This window comes from Castanea sativa, chromosome 3 (genome assembly GCF_040712315.1).
Source record: "Castanea sativa cultivar Marrone di Chiusa Pesio chromosome 3, ASM4071231v1".
NCBI classification, from domain to species: Eukaryota; Viridiplantae; Streptophyta; class Magnoliopsida; order Fagales; family Fagaceae; genus Castanea; species Castanea sativa.
Window position 1 is genome coordinate 42374320 of NC_134015.1, and position 21368 is coordinate 42395687.

General features: G+C 35.3%; 2 protein-coding genes across 2 annotated transcripts; both read left to right on the forward strand.

The window, feature by feature from the left end:
- Positions 1-8247: 8247 nt before the first annotated feature.
- LOC142628984 (uncharacterized) lies at positions 8248-9431 on the forward strand. Its single transcript, XM_075802997.1, has 2 exons — positions 8248-8561; positions 9068-9431. The coding sequence occupies exons 1-2, from the start codon at positions 8248-8250 to the stop codon at positions 9429-9431; spliced, it is 678 nt and encodes a 225-aa protein (XP_075659112.1).
- An 8424-nt stretch (positions 9432-17855) lies between these two features.
- Positions 17856-19954, forward strand: LOC142628250 (mitotic spindle checkpoint protein MAD2-like). Its single transcript, XM_075802315.1, has 7 exons — positions 17856-18131; positions 18256-18271; positions 18369-18499; positions 18978-19098; positions 19225-19328; positions 19417-19538; positions 19628-19954. The coding sequence occupies exons 1-7, from the start codon at positions 18059-18061 to the stop codon at positions 19682-19684; spliced, it is 624 nt and encodes a 207-aa protein (XP_075658430.1). The 5' UTR covers positions 17856-18058; the 3' UTR covers positions 19685-19954.
- The last annotated feature ends 1414 nt before the right edge of the window (positions 19955-21368 follow it).

Below are 21368 nucleotides of genomic sequence, written 5' to 3' on the forward strand. Positions count from 1 at the left end.
GAGTAAGAGTTTAAGGTTTCCAATTCTATAGGTGTTTGTTCCATGACTTATATGGTTTAGTCTTACGACCTATGTCCATGGAAAAAACTCTTTAAGCTACATCTTTATTATATAAGAGTGTAGTACAAAACTTGTATTACAAAAAATTCTAACATGGATATATATATATAGTAGACTAAACCCTAAAGTAACAGACTTCTAGTACAATTTAGAGACTTGACTTGCACACAAAGTAAAATTAGACTTGGTCCTATGATAATGAGCTAATATATTTCTAACACCCTCTCTCAAACTCAAGATAGAAGTTTGATGAAACATTGAGATTGAATAAGATTGAGAAGATCCCTTGAATGAAGTTTGGTTCTGTGACAATGGTTTGTGAAAGGCAATAGTCTTGCAGTGTTAATGGGACTTCTAATTGTGACATGACTATATCAGAGAGTTTTGACTGTAACAATGGGAAGCCAAAGAAGATAAAGATTACTCTTAAACATACTGTAAGGAAAGAAAATAACGGTCAAAGGAAGGAAACTCTGATACCATGTTAAATATTAGCTATGATATATTTTATGTTGAATAAGCTTGAATAGATGCGGAAGAAAGAAACATAAAATAAGAACGCAAGAACACAAGGATTACATAGTTCAGCCTTACAGCTTACGTCCACAGAAGAAATTCTTAAAGACTACATTTTTATAAAATAAGAGTATACTACAAAACCTGTGTTACAATTAATTCTAACATGAGTATATATAATACATTAAACCCTAGATTAAATAGACTTTTAGTACAAATAAGAGACTTAGTTTACACAAAGTAGAATTAGACTTAGACCTGTGCTAATAGACTAATATATCTCTGACACTTCGGCACGTGTGTGAATAAATGTATCTTTTGTTGGAAAACATTTCCAGTTCGCAATAGGGCCATTTACTTAGGGGGGGCAGATGATAATCTCGCATACATAATTTCTATATCCTTATTTTTATGTTCACTTCCAGTAGACAATGCATGTGAATGAGTTGTGGAGGGAGATCAGTTTGTGGTGGCAAGTTAAATAGAGGGACAATATTAATATATTGAAATGGAAGCTTATAATAGGATATATCCTATGGCATTCTTTGTCCTCCTGATTTTCACTTGTGCATATTGTTGTGCTTCTGCTATCCTGGTTGCAGAGCGACACCAGTTCCTCGTGCAATGGCAGCCTTGATGAGTGCGTTATTGAGGATGACATGGGGTTCCTTGTGGATCCCTACCTAAGAAGCCGCATGCTCCAAAGCAGTGGTCGTACTGGTCCTACAAATTAATGATCCTAAAAACCATCTCTTTCCTTGACGGGAGAAGTAGAGACCCAGAACAATATAATGACTGCATCAATGGTGCGTAAAACCCAATGGTTATAATCGCCGCTGCTGATAGCTAGCCACGGTAGTAATCTCACCCCCCCTCCCCCCCCCTGAATCGTGGCAGTGGCAGTGTATTTCTTTTCAGCTGTTCTGTTTTTCACTTATATCCCCATTCCCATTCCTCTAGTACTTTTTCCCTAATTTCTTTTCTCCGTTCTGCAGAAGATATGTTATATTACTCCTATAAGGATTCTGAGAATCCATATATGTATATGCATGTGTGAGTCAATGTATATTTCGTTGGAAAACACTTCCAGTTTGCCTAGTAGATTCTCATGTAGTCATGTGAACAACCATTGTTATTCAATTTGTTTAACATTATTTAAATTTTTCTATGTTTCATATATAATTTTTTAAATTATTTTTTACTTAAATATGTAACGAGTCATTTACAACTTAAAATAAGTATATTAATTGTGATAAAATTGTTGCTACCTTATTTCGCCCTCAAGCTAATTACCACTTGTGGAGGGCTCTCAAGCTAATTTCAACTTGTACGCAAAACCCAAAAAACCTCTAATTTCAACTAAGACATGACTAAAGGGCTATTGATGTGGGCTAGGCAGTTAGTTATTTATTTTATAGTGCGAAGAAGCATCATAATTTTTGAATCTATATGTTCCCACTTGATTATTACTATTTAAGTTAATATAGTTCGAATGCGCATCATGATCTTTCATATTATATATATATATATATATATATATATATATATATATATATATATATATATATATATATATATCTTTTTTGCAAGGTTTCTTAAGCCCAAGCCCAATGCAAATTTATGGATCTATTGAAGGGCAAGAGAAATTGTGAGATGCTGAGTGAGGGAACTAGGCTCGATCCAACTAAGGACAAAGCCAGAATTTTGAGTTAAGGGGGCAGCTTTATTGTTGACTCTGTGCGGCGGTTTTAACCTCTGACTCTACTATTTAGCTACTGAGAGTAAGAACAAAATTATTTTTGTTTAAAATATTTTAAAAAGTGGGGTTATTTATTTTGGATAAAATTAGTTAAATGAGCTTAATTTATTTTTAGTTTTACATGTAATTTTTGTTGTTGAGCTATTTTCTTTTGGGCTTGTATATTTTCTTTTAGATTTTAGATTTACAAATTTTTTATGGTCACTAAAATGAGAAAAATGCTGAAGTTACAAGTTTTTTTTATAAATGACTGATGTATTAAGTGATTATTGGTAAGAAGAAAAATAATGTGAGTGGTGGGGCTCATATGCGAACCAATAAGAACCTACTACAAAAAAGGTTGTAAAAATATTATAAAAAAGTTTGTGAGTATAGTATTACCCTTAAAAGAATCAATGACATTGTTAAAGGAAAACAAAATGTAATTTTATAGAACAAAATTACAAAAATTAGTACACGTATGTATAATAATATTTTTTTAAGAAAAAAAATTAAGGGGGGCCATTGCCCCCACTAGTCCAATTGTGGTTCTGTCCTTGGGTCCTACCACGGCCAATTAAGTTGTGTCAATAAACTGATCTGAACACAAGCAAGTCCAATAAATACAACAATATAGACATATATTTGCAAGTACTATAGAAGCAAAGAAATATTGAAAAATATAAATATATTCAATGAAATCTTATTAACAAGTCAAAGAACCCCAAATACTAATTCTTCAAGAGAATGGTACAAAGCCCAAAAGTCCTAAACTTCAAAGACTTAGTTGGACCCTAAGGTTCACAAAAACTTGCAAAGGTTGGATCCCTGGATCAGTTTATAGCCCCCAAGCAATACTACAAACAAGGCACACTACTTTCTGGGAACTTGATCTAAGCTCTATATTCTCAATATAATTGCCAATTTTCTCTCTTACCCTTCTCTTTCTATTGTTTCTCTTTTTCGTTCTTTGCTTCTTGTTTTTCTTCCATGGTCGATTCCTCCCCTTTTATACTAGTCATAGAGGGCCTAAAATTACTATTTCCTCCTTTCTTCTTGATCTTGCCATTTTCCCTTGGATTGAGTCCCTATGTGCTTTCTTTCTCTTCTTTGTTCTTATTTCTTTTTCCTAGGAACCCATGCTTGAAATTATTCTAATCAATTTCCATTCATGGAAGTTAACTTTTCCAGGCAACCCAGGTGTCAACTGAGGTCAATGACAAGGATCTCTTCTTAAGGTTTGATGGGAGAACATCTAAAGCCCCCAAGCATCTTACTTCTTCTAACATTCTCTTTCTTGCTAAGGTCCCTCAAGTTTCTCCTTTATGAACTGGTTGGTTTTCACCTCTTGGTCCCAAGGTTTGGTGGGATCGTTTATCCCTTTCAATCATTTTTTTCCTGGGAAGTTGGCCTTTTATGGCCCCTTCCCTACTGAACCCTTTTTGGGCTCCCACATTTGCTAGGTTGATCTCATTCGAGGACCTCTTCACTTGCCCCCCCTTTGTGGGGTATTTTGCACCTTGTTTTCAAGGCCCTATTTCTTCTTTCTTTTGTTGTTGGGCTTTGGCCCCATTCTACTTGGTTCATTTGCCTCTTTTGTAAAAGCATATTCATGAGCCATGGGTCCCTTATATCCATGCAAGGCCCATGATTTGGTTTCTTGGGCTGAAGCTATTCCTTCAATATTTTGGGTATCAACATATATTTTCTATAAAATTCTTTTACAACATCAATTGAATCAATTACCATCCCCCCAATTTGTTCCTTAATAAGTTTCCAACAATCCTCTTTTTTTCCTTAATAAAATCTTGAGTAGGCATACCTTCTTGCCTTGTACATCCCACAAATATAAGGACACACCTTGAAACCAAATAATATAGTCATAATGGATCCTTTTTTGGACACCTCATTTTAACCCCTTACAACTCAAGCCCCCATTCCCCAATGACGATAACACAAAAAGGTTTAGAGCTAATCTAGGGCCTAGCTATGGAAACTCTTTAGTTGAAGGATGTTTTTGTAAAAACAAATAATAATAATAAAATTAAAAAAAATTAAAAAAAAAACTTACAAACCCATAAGGGTGTGTAGCATCCTTAACCCATGCATACGCAGTTACAAGCATACGTACACACCTAGGGTTTCAAAATTTTCTATAATGAATTTTTTTTTTTTTATCAAATTTACAGCAAAGACAATCCCACATCACTTGGAGATACCTCTGCCCCTTCTCTTTGAACAATATAAAAAGGCCCATTGGCCCTTTTCCCAAAAATATAGATTCTACTCTAAAAAAGAGATTTAAGAGAGGTTTTTTACATTAAAAAGCATCATAAACTAAAGTTTCTTAGCTGGGACTTATTTTAATCTAAAGCCTTCTAATTAAACTTACTAACCCTCTAGATATTTTGTTTTAGATTGACAGGGAAACGATCAAAATCAAGCTCTAAAGCTTTTTTGTGAGGTAGTTTTTTTTTTGCTTTGATTTTCTTTTTCTTTTTTTTTTTAACTGCTGCTTTTCAATTTAATATTCTTATGTGTAGTTTAGGTTTACTACTTTGATAATTAGAAGGCATGATAGGTTGTTTAGTTTAGGTTTTGATTGGTGTTGCATGCTGAATTTTTGGGTAGGGATGCGTACATAGGCTCATGCATGTGTACGCATTTCATGACCCTGCGTATACATGCATACTTCTACATGCTTATGCAGGCTCAGCCCAGAAACCCACATTTGTTTGTTCTTATTTTCCTTTATATTTAAATGCATGTTTTAGTTCCTATTTAATTAAATTTTGCATGATTAGGACTTAAGTCAATAAATTAACATGTTTTTATTTGCTTTTGCTTAGATTGAATAATTAGGGTTTATGTTTGGATGAACACCATGAACATGCATTGATGCATAGGTACTATGATGCAGTAAGGTAAGTGAAGTAAGTCATGCATAATCACATGAACATGAATTTGATTTAATTGCCTAACATAATTATGAATTGGTTAAGTAAAATGATGAACATCCTTGTTTAGTGCTATGATGCCATGCTTGATTGCTTGTTTAAATGCCATGATATTGCCTTGATATACTTGCTACCCTTAGATAAATGAATGAGAATGCCATGATAGATGAATGCTAGGCCCTTGGGACAATATGTCATGTTGTGTGTTTAGATGCATGCTAGTGTGTGTATGTGTGTGTGTGTGTGTGAGTTTAGAACAACATATTAGAAGACCCTTTGATGGGATTAGGATTTGGAACACAAAGAGTAGAGGCCGACCTATGGGTCAGGTAGGGTTAGGTGCCTAACACTTTCTTATCCTCATACCTAAACTCTGGAAATATGCTCTAGTATAGATCAATCCTTTCATAAGGACGCTATACATATGGTTCCTAGACTTAATCTAGGTGGCGACTCCATTTATATCCTATGCCTGGTCCACCCTAGGCTGAGACGTAATTTCCATTAGGAAACCACTTTCCTTCATTTGAAGGAGGCGCCTACACTCACAGTGGAGACTCCACTGGGGATAAAGAAGTTTGACTTCAATGTGTTCCATTTCCAAATCTTAACAAAGGCTTTTCTAATATGGTTTTGCAGATACTCTCACTTGGTTCTTTATCCCTTTGCCATGGTTGGAGGTGAGTGGGAAAGTGAAGGTTCCATCTAGGGCCAAGACTTTCCGAAGTTCACTCCACCAATTCACAATCCATGCCATTGCCTATGATGGACTTTAAGTACACTAAAGGTCTGTCCATCAATCCATATGGGGTCCATTTAGGCTCAAGGTTGGAATAATGGTCCACCTAATTAAGAGTGACCAACTGACCTATTCTTTTAGCTTTAAGGAGCTTACCTACACTTAAAGAGATCATAAATCCTATTAAAAGATGGTACCTTTTATATCTCTTATTTGTTCAACCATATATCTTATGATCACCTAATTCTAAAGGACATGAAAAATTAAAATTGGAATGATGACCTAAAAGTTATGGCATACCCTAAGATTTTGGGATGAAAAGACAATAAGTGTCTCACATATAAGAGACTTATCTCAAAGCCCAAATGTATGTCTTAACTTGAAAAGTTCATATGACCATAAGCCATTTACTATCATAAGCCCAAAATCAAAGCCTTTTTTAAAAAAGGAATTTTTGAGTCTAAGGTAACAAGTATGTTATGAACCTAGCATCCAAGATTCTACAAAGTCGATGAACCTCTTTAATCTTAAGCCTCTTTGTTGTTTGTAAAGGCCAAGATGATGAACGACTCATGGACCTTGAGAGTAATCTCATAATTTATTATAACTAGAAAGCTACTTCAAAAAAATTATTTAAATAAATGAAAAAAAAATGCCCAACAGTGATGAATGCATTATAGGCCCATATTTGAGACAAAGGATTGGAAATTTATAAGCACATTCTAATGAAAGCCCATGAGTGTGAGATGAGAGCATTTTGTAAATGGACCAAGCCCTATGAAACAAGGGGTAAGGCCGATGAGAGAAAATGGAGTGAATTTTGTGATTGGACCTTCATTAAAATGAACTTAAAGATTATCTTATGGACAAAAGCTTTTAATTTGGGACTTGTGTTTATCTTGAGAATGTCTTGGAGGACATTTTCCGCATGCCACGATGTCTAACTACACAACTCAAGCGGAGACTGACCACGCTTCAGTCAAAGGAGTGGCTTGCTTGCTTTTTCTCGCATTAAGGGATGCTCTAGGTCCATGAACCATCATGAGCTTTAATGACTTCCCCAAGGAAGAAAGTGATGGATATTGGGAGGATCATGAGTTGACCAACGAAGGACAAGTTAGGCACTCCCCAACTCGCACTTGGATGAGCACGACCCAATTGGCCCATTGATGAAGGGCAATATTGTCTTAGCTGATGATGACGAGGACAAGGAAGACAACAACATGAGCATTGGACTGAGAGTCCACGATTACTCCATTGGAGAAGAAGATTACACCTTTTTTGATCAAGAAGACACTCAAAAAGACTTAGCTAAAGCAATACACGTGCGAAGTCCTATGGAAGATGAAGATTAGTCCATGGAGTTGAAGACCTTGTTCAAGGAAGGGAGCAACGCGACGCTACCAACGCTTAGGAGGAAGAGGAGCATAATAAAGAGCAAAGTGATCCGTCTACATTCATTATGCCTACTGATGAGCACCTTAGCATTTGTACTTGGGTCAATTTTTCTAAAGTCATAAGGAAAATGTCATGTAATCCAAGTTCTGATATACTTTTAACAAAATGAAATTTGATTTGACTTATTTTGATGTGCCCTATAATATTGAAATTATGTACTTAAATGATTCCAATGAATTTGAAAACAAAATTAATAAACAATTGAAAAAGAAATTTGAACCTATGGAACCAATGCTTGAAACCCTTAATTTGGGCAATGAGAGTCCATGCTCAATTAAATTTGGCTCCACTTTAAATGAACAAGAAAAGAAAGATCTCAAAGAACTACTCAGTGAATTCCAGGAAGTGTTTGCATGGTCCTATGAAGATGTGTCAGGGATCAATCCAAAGATAACACAGCACCGTATTAACACTCACTCCCATATAGTGCCTATCAAGTAAAAGTTTAGACACATGAGAACCAAGTGACTCCTTAAGATCAAATAAGAAGTTACTAAGCAATTAAAGATAGAGTTCATCAAACCTATGCACCAAGCTAAATGGATAGTCAATGTTGTATCCATACCTAAGACGGATGGAAAGGTTAGGATGTGTGTGGACTTCGAAGTCCTAAACAAAGCTTGTCCTAAGGATGACTTCCTCTTCTCCCATATAAATGTCTTAGTAGATAACAACGCCGTCGTGGATGGTTTCTCCAGATATAACCAAATCAAGATGACTCCTGAGAATATGACCAAGACCACCTTCACCACTAAATTGGGATCTATTGCTACACAGTAATGTCGTTCAAATCAAAGAATGCAAGAGAAACTTATCAAAATATGGTCACAGCCTTGTTATATGGCATCATAGTGAAGTCAAGAGATAGAAAAGGCCACATTGTCAACTTGAGGAAGTTTTTTGAAAGGATCAAAGAATACAAGCTCAAATTGAACCCCCAAAAGCTTACCTTTGGAGTAATCACTGGGAAGTTACTAGGATTTCTAGTGAGCGATAGAGGAATCAAAGTTGATCCATCAAAGATCAAAGTTATTTTGGCCATGCCTCAACCCAAGAGTGAGAAGGAGATAAGAGGATTTCTAGGTCAACCACTGTACATTAGTCAATTCATTGTCAAGCTTACTTCTACTTGTGAACCCATCATTAAGCTATTGAGAAAGAATGAACCCCACACATGGAATGAGGAGTGTTAAAAGGCCTTTGAGAACATTAAGGAGTACCTCCTCAACTCACCTGTCCTAGTAGCTCTAGAGCCCTAGAAATCTTTGCTTTTCTACCGATCCGTCATAGAAGATGTCATAGGGATTATGTTAGCCCAAGAGGACGATGGCAAGAATGAGAGAGCCGTGTATTACCTAAGTAAAAGGCTACATTATTATGAGAATAGGTACACACCAAAGGAGAAGTCTTTCTTTGCTCTTGTGTGGGCCATATAGAAATTGAGACGTGTTATCCTACCATTCCAAGTATGGATTGTAGCCAGAATGGACCCCTAAAGTATCTATTCAAGAAACCCGCCTTGATTGGAAGATTGTCAAGATGACTAATCCTATTGGCCGAGTTCAATTTGAAGTATGCGGCATGGAAAACTATCAAAAGGAGTGTCATATCAAACTTCTGTGCCGAAAACCCCGTGGAAGGAGAAAGTGGTAGAGAAGACTTTCCAGATGAGGATATATTGAACATAGAACTTGAAGCATGGAAGATGTACTTCAATGGAGCAGTAAATTGGTATGGGAATGGGACAGGAGTGTTTTTTATTATCCTTGATGGATCACACATACCCATGGCTGCTGAGTTGAACTTTGAGGCAACCAACAACATGAAAAAATATGAAACTTGTATCACCAGAATCGAAGCTCTGCCTGAGCTAGGGGAAAAGGAAGCCAAAGTTTATGGGGATTCACTGTTTGTTATAGCACAAGCCCAAAAGTTATGGAAGGTGAAGGAAGAGCATCTCTAACCATACCAATAGTACTTGGAAAAATTGACAGGAACCTTTGGCAGGTGTTGAGAAATTTTAATGTACTCGTAAATGCACAAATTGTACCAAATTATAGTTTGACAAGAACGAGTTCGAACCTACAGAGACTTGTATGAACGTAGGAAAATTAATCAAATCTTACCCAAAATACTCCTAATCTAGTTTGATAAAAATTGGTTGTTTTGAAATTAAATAAAGCTAAGCAAGTAATTAATAAGCAAAGATATTATTGAAGAAGTAAAAAGATGTAAACAATTAAGAGAAATGAACTAAGGTTTTGAAATCTGTCTTGTTAATTCATATCATCATATATTCATGATCATTAATTTTCCCCAACCACTGCATGATAATCTAGAAATCAATCTTGTTATCATGGAAAATATTATCATTAAAACCTCTATTTTAAAAATCTAAAACATTTTCTTTTTTCACTTCCTAGATATAATATCAAATCATCAATTGTATCCATTGACAAACGAATCGCAAGATATCCAATTTTAAAATCAAAAATTAATAAACCAATCATTCAATCAATTAAGATAAATCCAAAATCATGAGAAAAACATGATTGAACTTATATAAGAATTCTATCCTAGTCAATTGATATAAAGCAAGAACAATTTAAATCATTAAAGATAATTATTGTGGGAAAAATTAAATCACATAAATAATACTAATAATCTTTAATAAAGTTTCATCATCAACCTTAATTATAATTTTAGCTACTCATAGTAATTGAAATCAAACACAAAAATAAAATACTAAGCATTAAACTAGATAAATAAAATAGAAACAGAAATAGCCACAGTGTTGTCATGGAGAGTAGTTACAAAGAAGCCACATGCAGCTGCTGCCTGCTGACCTGCCTCTACATGCTACACGTTCAACCCCTGGCAATCCACCTCTATCTCGGTTACAAGTTTTCTGTTTGCTAATATATATATTCTCCCAAAAACACACCAACCTATAGCACTTAAAAGAGAGAAGTCGCCTAAAATATTCCTAGTACAAGTCAGACAAGGAGTTTATTAGTTGTGGGCCACACATCCAGAACTTTATTATTAATTGTAGGCCACACGTCCAGAACATTAGACCTGGCCTCCATTCTATTTCTTTAATTTTTCATCTGTTTGTTCTTTTATTCTTTCTACACCTCATGCCTGGACATCAGACTTGCGCTTTTTTTCATTCTTCTCTTTTATTTTTCCTTTTCTTTGCTTCGCAAGATCTCTTCAAGGTTTGGCTTGACTTTGGGCCCATCTTGTACCATTTAACTTTCACGTGAATTGCTTCTTCAATGTTTTTTCTATTCCATCTCATCTACTTATTCACATTATCATGTAAAGCTTTATCACCTATAAAACAAAGATTATTTATAATCAGCCATAAAATAGCATAATAATGAGGCTAAAGATGCAAATATGAGGGTATTTTATTGAATATATTTTGTGCACATAAGTAGAATTGAGTAAACCATCATCCCAAGAGTTCAAAATAAATTTGCAGATGTTTTAGCTACTTTAGCCTACATTGGTGAAATACCCAATGGAGTGTGGACTTGTCCTTTGGAGATTGAGCAGAAATACCAAGTGGTGCACAAGGAGACGCAAGACCTAGTCATCCTAGCCATAGAAGAAGAGGAGATTCCTTAGAACTGTGGAATCTTGAAATTCTTGGAATAAGGAATTTACCCCAAGAAGGTTGACAAGAAGGAATGTCTTTCAATAAGGATGATGGCAATGCTTTGTATCCTATGTGGAGGTCAACTTTATAGGAGATCCTACGATGGCAGACACCTTCATTTTTTGAAGAGAGGTGAGACTGAAAGAATCATGGAAGAAGTCCACCAAGAAATTTGTCGTTCTCACATGAATAGGAGGATTTTAGCAAAGAAGATCCTAAAAATGGGGTATTATTAGATTACAATGGAGACCGATTTCATGAACTATGTCAAGAGTTGTCATGATTGCCAGACACATGCCAATCTGAAACATGTGCCACTCCCATATCCCCCAACAAAAAGAGGACCCTTGCCACCAAGATTTGAAATTTAATCAGTCTAATAGCATCTAATGTATTGTAGCATATTTAGTTGCGAGAACAATCAAATTCAACTTGATTATGATTTAGACCCCAAGTTACAATTATGGCTAATGTTATTTTTAGGCTAATCTATCAATTTAAGATCCAATTGTCTACATGATTAACCAATTAACATAAGCATGCTTGTAATAACTGTGAGAGACTGTGGAAGGGTTTCTACAATAACATTTAAAAAGAAAATCAACACAACTATAGAAAAATAAACACTCACAAAGACACCAAATTGTTTACGAAAAGGAAAACCCAATTACCAAGTGTAAAAACCTCTCCCTGAACTCACCACCAAAACCAAATCATTAGAGTAGATAGTTGCAGTACAATTTACTCACAAAACCCTCCAAGTAATGTAGCAAGGATGTGCTCAAAGCCTCGAAACTCCTACCTGCAACTAACTCCTCAAGTCCTTTCTCTACTTTTGCATCTAGATCTGCAATTGAGCCTCAATTGCAAGTTCAAGCTTCCATGGCTTATCCTGTGGTAGCTCCAATGCTTCCCAAAACTCCAATCAATACTCACAACTCAAAGGTAGTGATAGGTGTGATGGATATGATCTCCTCTCTTAAAATTTGGCAATGATGAGAAGTAGAAGGTAGAGAAAATGGAAAGTGTTTGGCTTTCAATTTTTGTTGGGTTTCTCTCCATCTTTAGATGGGAATTTTTTTTAATTTTGTGGGAAATTATGTATTTATAAGTTGGGCAGAGACTACAGCATGAGAGAGTTCATTATAGAATTCTCTACAATTTTTGCAATTTCAATCGAATAAGTGTCCCACGAGATCACTTCCTTAACTGCTTTTCAAAATGCTATCACCTGCCATTTCGCTAGACAACTTCTCCACTTTGCTTGACCAAAACTCCAACTTTTACAACTTCAATTTTAGCACTTAAAACTTCAACCCAATTACACATAGGCCCACCAAATACAAAATTTCATAATATTTCGCATTTTTAATGATAAGAAAACTTTAGTACATAATATACCAACACACTAGAAACCTAACAAGTTGTGATTCAGCATTGTAATTCTAAAAAATTTTGGGTATCCCACTATCCAATCCAAATTTTCAAATTAATCTTAGAAGTTGACATTTGGGAGTTAAGGAGTGGGTTTGGCCAAGCGTGTAAGGTTTAAAAGATATGTAAATTTGGTAATTGTGGTTGTAGTCAAAGCGCCTGGTTAAAAAGTTTATACATTAGAAAAGGATGGCAAAATTTGAGGTAGCCAGGCCTCCATGAGAATCTAGAGAAATTGCTTAATATTGTCATAATGAGCAATTACAAGTACACGGTTCCATTCATACTCATGCTCTTTTACAAAGCCTTAATCAAGATATGCTTAAGATTAGCCTGAACTAGCTTCAAAATTACTCTAGTTAGAGCATCCACAGCAGATGTGGTATATGTGCTAAATGCTATAATATGACACATTTGGCACATCAAACACCAAAAACGGAGTTTTATCAAATATGTTAAATGTGCCAAAATTTTGCAACATTGAACAGTACCCTTATAATTTTGGCACGGTACGGACACCAAATGGCATAATGTTTATTATTTTTTTATTCATCTTTCTCTCTTCTCTCACTTCTTTAATTAATTTTTTCTCTCTCCTCACAATCTATCTCTCTCTCCCAACTGGTGTTCTTTCCTCTTCAGATCAGATTCCTGGCTCCTCTTCTAGTCTTCCTCTTCCTCTTCAAATCACAATCTACCTCTCTCTCTTCTCACCAAGATTGAAGTAACAACGTGGACTTTCCCAAATCACAAACCCTCTTGCAATAAACCCCACAACAATCAAAAACCCCAAACCGAAAAAGGAAACTAAGTTTCCTAATCTGAAACAACACAAACCCGATCTCGATCTCAAGCAAATGGAAACTCCAACACACATATGGGACGGCGTCGTTCTCGCCTCAGCGGCGTAACCAAACACCACAAATGGGACGACGTCATTCTCGCCTCTGTCAAACTCTACTCAATCTCGCCTGCCATTGTCTCGCTGTCCAGGTCTTGCTGATCTCGCTCGCCACCATCTCGCCATCCAGGTCGTCTAAGGCTCTCCGATCTCGTGATTGGCTAATTTGAGTGGTGGTTGGTTAATTTTGGGATTTGTGGTTGTGCTGATCTCTCTGGTTGTGTGTGTGTGTGTGTGTGTGTGTGTGTGTGTGTGTGTGTGTGTTTTTTTTTTTTTAAGGTGGCGCTGGTGGATGTGGGTTTGTGCCGGTAGTGGCTGGTTAGTGTTGTTGCTGTTGGTGGCCGTTGTTGCGGCAGTGGCGGATGTGACATTGATGTTGTTGATGATGATGATAGGGGCAGATAATATATTATTTTAATGTGTAGTAAATATTATTTTAATGTATAGAATGGAATGATAAAACATCCAATAAATGGGATGTTGTAAAATAATGTGGTAAAATAATAAAGTAGGGTTTTGTGTGACAAAATGGCATTTTTTATACCACATCTGCTGTGGATGCTCTTAACAACAATCAATCTATAGCACTCTTGCCCGCTTTCCTCAAATGTCATAATTTCCTACACATGATCATGTTACCACTTTCACACATGCCTTGAACATGTGTCTTCACTTGGCTTTTGACTTGGTTACACATGGCACACAAGCTGGGCTTGAATGTATGTTAGATTTAGGCCTGTGAGAAAAATTATGATTTAACCAATTTTAAGGACAAGTTATTAATTACGTCAATTATGCAAGCTTTAGGTTAAACAAATAATCAAACATATCATGCATAACAAAAAGGTAAATCAAACAATGATATGATGACCTAGGAAACCTTATTAAACATCCTGCTCCAAAGGAAAAACCTAAGGGGACCAATCCCAAGAAAAACAATCCACTATCAAATAGAAGTTTACAGTTAGAATATTTAACTCATCGTAAACCTAACTAGAGTTAACAAACTTAGCTCTGAATCTCAAAGACTTCTCTAATATGGATCTATTCCTACATGAACCTCAGTTCACGCTTTAGATCTCCAGTACACTTAATAGCTAAAGCTTAGGTTGCAACTTGATTCCACCGTACTAAGAGGGTGAATGTGGTCTTTAGTAGATGCTTGAAAAAGTAGAAGGTACAGCACCTCTCAAATCTCAAAAGAATAGCTATCCAAGTCTTGAAAAACATGCATTAGGATTTTCTTTATATACTTAGTGAATATGGACTGAAACTCTAGTCACTTGATAGGCTTAATTGGGTGAATTTAAAATTTGCAGAATCATGTTTCGATCAGTCGAACAATAGCTTCAATCAATCGAAATTGTCATATTTTGATTTCTTACATTTGCAACTTTCTTGTTATTGTATTCTGACTTGCAACATCTTGAGCATTGTCTAATCTATCTTATAGACACTATGATCTATACTTTGACAAGTTTGTGTTCACCTATTTGCCAATTATCCTATAGATATAGAACCAAACAATGTACATAATGGCTTGGGCTTGGTTGTACTGCTTGGCCTTATTTCGCACAATGCAAAGCATAAAGCATAGATTGGGCTCCTAACACATATGTATTGGTTTAGTGAGACATTGTTTTGATAAATTTTTGGGTGTCCCACTATCCAATCCAATGTTTCTAATAAGTTTTGGGAGTTGATTTTTGGGATTTAAGGATTGAGTTTGGCAAACCATGTAAGGATCAAAAGATATGTACATTAGTTATTATGGTTTTAGTGAAAGCTCTAAGAGAACTGCTAGTGGGGATTCAAACCTAAAATATCTAGATTCAAACACCCTGTACCCAATTGCCACGTAATGCATTTAGAAATGTCTTTCCTTATTGGTATTGTTAGAGCACTCACAATGGTGGTGCCAAAAGGTTATATTGCTATCTTTAGCACCAAAACACTAAAAAAAAATGTGCTACAATGGTGATGTTAAAGTTAAAAATTTTGGCATTTAAACTACAGTAAACTACCAAAGATGACAGTTTACTATAGCTACAAAGTTATATATATATATATTCCAATTCTTTCCTAGCTGCTTCTCTCTCTTTCTTTTATCTTTTTTTTTTTCTCTCTTTTGCTCCCCTCTTCTTCTCCAAATCCTAGTTGTTTCTCTCTTTTTGTTTTATCTTTTTTTTTTCTCTCTTTTTCTCCAAATCCCAACCGCTTCTCTCTCTCTCTTTCTTTTTTCTTTTTTTTTCTCTCTTCTTCTCCTCACTTCTTCTCCTCAAACTAAAACTTTTTTTCCTCTCTCTTGGCTCTCTCTTTTGTGGTGGTGATGGGTTTTGTGGTTGGTTGTGGATGTGAATGTGGATGTGGATGTGGTGGTGATGGGTTTTATGACCGGTTGTGGATAAGGTTTTGTCTGGGTTGTAATTTTTTTGTGTCGTAAGTTTTTTGGGTGTGATTTTGATGGGTTTTGTGGGGGTTTTTTCCTAGTGGTAGTGGTAGTAGTGGGTTGTAGGTTGCTAGGTTCTTGTTTATGTTTGAAGTTTTATGGGATTTTTTGTTCCCGGTGGTGGTGGCTAGCAGTGGGTTGTGAGTTCTTGTTTTATTTTTTATTTTTTATTTTTTAACCAGCGGTGGTGGTTGGTGGCAGTGGGTGTGGGTGGCAAAGAAGAGATGGTGGCAGTAGTGTGGGTGAGGAGAGAAAGAGATAGAAAAGAAGATAGAGAAAGAGCATAGAATAAGAATACAAAATATATTTAAATGAAGTGCTAAAAATTTAGAACTATTGATGTTGAGTGTATTATAAAGTGGTGTGTTAAATTAAATAAAACAAGTTTTTAAGATGCTAAAAACTTTGGTTCCATTAGAGCATTCACTAAAAAGTCATTTTAGTAACCAACACCTTAAAAACACCAACTACATCAAAGAAGTATTGCTAAAAATTCTTGAGATTGAGCTACAATATTATCTCTAACAGCTCACTGTAGCTAAAACTCAAAGGAAAAAATAGTTGTTTATTCATTACACGAGTGCTTGCCTCTCTTTCTCTTTCTCCCCTAATTTTTTTCTCACTCGTTCTCTCACCCACACAACCCAGCCCTCCCTTTCTCCCCTTCGCCTAGCCCAGCCCAGCCCAACCTCTCTTTCTCCCCTAATTTTCTCTCACGCATTCTCCTCTACAAGTCTACCCTTCGCCCACCACAACTCTTGCCCTCTCACTCGCAAGCAAGCCAACCATAGCTCATGCCCTTTCTTTGCCTAGCCTAACTCTCTCTCCGCCTAGCCCCCCCTCATTGGTTGATGGCTAACAGATCAAAGAGCTAGTGGATGGTGGGTTTTGCCAGTTTTGATAGGTTGTGCCGATTGGTGGCTGATGGGTCTCATTGTGCTGAATGATGGGTCTCATTGGTTGATGACTATTGGTTTTTAATAGGTTTGATGGGTTGTGCCAATTGGGCTTTGATTAGATTTATGGTGGTTGAGCAAGTGTGGTTGTGGTTTGTAATTTGATTTTGGGTTGTTTTAGTGGGTTTTGTGATTTGATTTCAATGGGTGTGATTTGGTAGGTTCATGGGTCTTTGTTGTGATTTGCTTTTGGCTGAGTTTTGGCCATAGCTATAGTGGTGATTGTTATGGGTGGTTGTGGCTATGGCAGTGATGGTTGTAGCTATTGTTTATTGTGTTGGATATATTATTTTATTGTATTAAATGCTAAAATAAAACCATTGATGTTTGTTGTTTTGTAAAGTGGGTTGTTAAAATAGATAAAAATAGGTTTTTAAATTTCTAAAAACTATATTTTTTTGGTAAATTACAAATTACACCCTTAAAGTTTAGAGATGTTTGGATTTTACATTCTAAAATTTTAGAATTTTGATTTTATCCCTTGAAGTTTGAGAGGTATTTAGATTTTACACCTTGATGTTTCAAAATTTAGATTTTATCCCCTGAATTTTAGGGCTGTTTAGATTTTACTCCTTAAGATTTTGGAGTGTTTGAATTTTACAATCTAAAATTTTAAAATTTAGATTTTACTCTCTGAAATTTAAGATATTTAGATTTTACACCATGGTACTCCAGAATTTAAATTTAAAGTGTAATTTGCGATTTTACTTTTTTTTTTAGAACCTTACTGTTAATGCACTAATGCTCTTACGTGGCAGCTTTTCAAGACTACTACAGCCACGTGTGCAAGATATCCGTCGTCCAATCTAAAGAAATCTAGTAAACACCCCATTGGTCCGGTCCCACTTTCTTCCCGTTTAATTTTAAAATGCTACCGTTGGACCTCCACTCCCAGCCAAATAAAAAACTAGCCGTTACACAACTCTGCCCCTAATCCATCGTATATTTGCTATTGCTCGATTGTGAAACCCTTATTTTTTGCAAATTTCTTTTCAACCCTAAAGACACAGAGAAAAAAAAAAAAAAAAAACCCAAACCCATTTTTCCTCTTCGGTTATTGAACAAAACCCATAATTTTCGTTTTCCATCGATTTCACGAAATCCCATCATTCTGTGCGTTTGTTTGATATTTCTTTGAACGAATCTTGATTTTCTTGGCTTAGAGAAGAGAAGGTGAGAGATTATGGCCTCAAAAACAGTGGCTAAAGATATCATCACTCTTCGTGGTTCAGCGGCTATTGTCAGCGAGTTTTTTGGTATGTTATTGTGCGTTATATACTTAGATAAACCCTCTTTTGAAATTCAGTGCTCTATTTTCTTTGTTGGGTTTTGAAGAAGATCTTGGCTGATCTTTTTATTTCTTTGCAATTCCTCTTTCAGGGTATGCTGCGAATAGGTAAGATCGGATATTAATATTCTTTCTTTTCTTTTTTTTTATTGGAATTTTGTTGTTGATGGGTTTTGAAAATTAATGTTGATTGAACATTGTTTAGTATTCTTTACAATCGCGGAGTTTATCCGGAAGAAAGTTTTGTGAAGGTGAAGAAATATGGGCTTCCTATGTTGCTTACTCAGGATGAGGGTGTTAAATCCTTCATTGCCAATCTAAACACTCAGCTTTCTGGTAAGTTTTGCCTTTTAGAACAGGCATTTTCTATTCTGTTTGGATACAAGAGATTTTCTGGTATAAAAATATATATAAGAAATAAAGAATCAGGAAATTATTTAGTGGATCTAGAACAGTTTCACGGCTCTATTGAGGCCAGTTTCTCTTTATCATGAAACAATTCAATAGAAGTCATGGGACACAAATTTGTTTGTTGGCTTTATGTGATTAGCATGATATGGGTCGATTTAAATGTACATGAAAAAGGAGGAGAAAAGAATGTGTCATTTATTTCATTTGGATTTACAAAGAATTGACTTTACTCGCTGACTTCTGTTTTTCATTTCTGAGTGTAGAAAACAAGAAAAACTAAGATTTTTATTCATTTGTTTGGGTTGTATTCTCTTCCAATTACTAAGAAACCGTACTAGAGATTACGTTTGATGCATTTGTGTACAATGTTCGTGACTGAAATGCTTATGGTTTTCTTGTAAAGAATGGCTGGAAGCTGGACAGTTGCAAAGGATTGTTCTTGTGATAATGAGTAAGGCTACCAATGAGGTCCTAGAGAGGTGGAACTTTACCATTGAGACTGATAGCGAGGTCGTTGAGAAAGGGTAATGAACCAAATATTAGTTTTAATTTCTTCTTCCTTTTGCTTAGTATGCTTCTTAATAAGAAGTTACTGAAATGTTCTAATTGTGGGTAAGATCTCATTGTTTTCATTTTTTTTCTGGTTTCAGTGTGTCTAGGGAAAAGAGTGACAAGGAAATCATGAGAGAGATACAAGCTATCATGCGACAGATTGCTTCGAGCATTACCTACTTGCCATGCCTCGACGAAGCCTGTAAGAACCATTCATCATTCCCCAATTATGTCAATTGTGCTTGGTGTTTATTCCAATCAACCCTTTGTTTGTGCCTACTTCCTTTTAGGTGTCTTTGATGTGTTGGCCTACACTGACAAAGATGTTGCAGTCCCATTCACTTGGATCGAGAGTGACCCCAAACTTATTGCTAATCCACAGATGGTCAAATTGCATTCCTTTGATACCAAGGTGAGTCTGCAATGGTATTTTTGATTTGGTTGAAGTGACAAACTCTGGTTAGCTATAGTTGATGTGATGTGTTTGCTTGGGTTATGCAGATTCACAAGATTGACACTCTTGTGTCATACAAGAATGACGAATGGGATGAGCAGTAGAGAGAAGGCTAGAGAAGGCTGCCTTTTTACATGAGCAGTAGAGCCACAGATGGTCAAATTGCATTTGTTTCTTTTTTACCTCTTTGTGTGGTCATTGTGAATCTTTTATTCACATTTTGTAGTGGTTGATGAAAAAACACTGAGTGAAGAAGAAATATGAGTTTTAAGCCTGTTTGTTTTGTTGAGGGAATAAACATGAGAATAAGTAAAAAATATTTCTTGCATTGTAATCCGTTCCCCCATTGTTATGTATAAGCACATCTGTTTTGCATTTTAAGCCTTTTTGAACGATTTTTTTTTCATTTTCTAGGAATAGTTTTGAATGAAGCATTTACGATCTTTTCGCAACCAAAACACTAAAATGTGGCTGCACGTTAAAAAAGGGTAATTACGATCTTTTCGCAACCAAAACACTAAAATGTGGCTGCACGTTAAAAAAGGGCAATTGAGTCTTTAAGAGCATTCACTAGTAGCAACCAAGGTTGTCAAAATCAGAATCTTACATAGGATCGTAAAAGGTAGGTGGGATCGTGAATCGTAAGATCGGATTGTAGATTATAAGATCTTACATATTTTCATATTTAAAACAAAAAACACATTGATAATGACTTTGTATGTTGAATAATCACTTAAATTATGAATTTATCCATAAAAAAACAAAGATTTGCATTATATGATGTAATTTGCACATCTTACATCACTACGTCTATACTAACGAAACAAATATATTTACGTTTTGACCCAATGTATCTAAAAAGTTTAATAAATGTTTAATTAACAACCAAATACCAAAATATTTATCAACAATATGGAAATATTTTCCAAGTTTGAGTTCCAAGTTTAAAACTCATTATAGGGTTTTTATGACCACCATCTAATCATCATCGACCATTTTATCATCTATGTAGACATTGTATATTTGTATAGTAGAGTTGCAACAAATATCCAAGTTAACACTCAATTATTCAAGTTATACCGCTCAACAACAATTACAAAATGTGCTCAAAAAAATCAATCAATCAATATACAAATACAAGCATACTAAATAAAATTATATATAAGAAAAACATTTTAACAATATTATAACACAAATTAGTATATTGATCAAATAAATTTAACAACATTATAGCTTAAAATGTAGCAAAGCCAATATAAATTCTTCATTTAGAAATGATGAAGCATTCTTTCATTTTTATTATAAACTAGAAAAAATTTGCTTAGGTTAACATAATTTTATAAAAAATAAAAATAAAAAGACATTCCATCACAACATAGAAAAATAAAAACCCAAGTTTCATCAAAACCAAAAATTTATCCCTCAAAAAAAATAAAAAATAAAAAATAAAAACCAAAAACTGATGTTTTGACAGGATCGGTAGAATTAGTAGGATCTCATACGATCCTAGTACGATTCTAAACGTTTTGATGAGGTGGGATCGTAAAATCATGCAATCCTACGATCCAGATCGCAATTTTGACAACCATGGTAGCAACCAAAGCACTAGTAGCAACTTAACATATAGCAAGTTGCTAAAAAATTTAAGTTTGGGCACCACTGATATGTTTTTTGGTGCGTTAAAATAGCTATTTTAACAACTTAAACACCAAAAAACTTTTCTTTATTAGTAGTGCCAAACTTAAAAAATTCTAGTACAGTAAGTTGCTACATTTTTTTATTAATTTC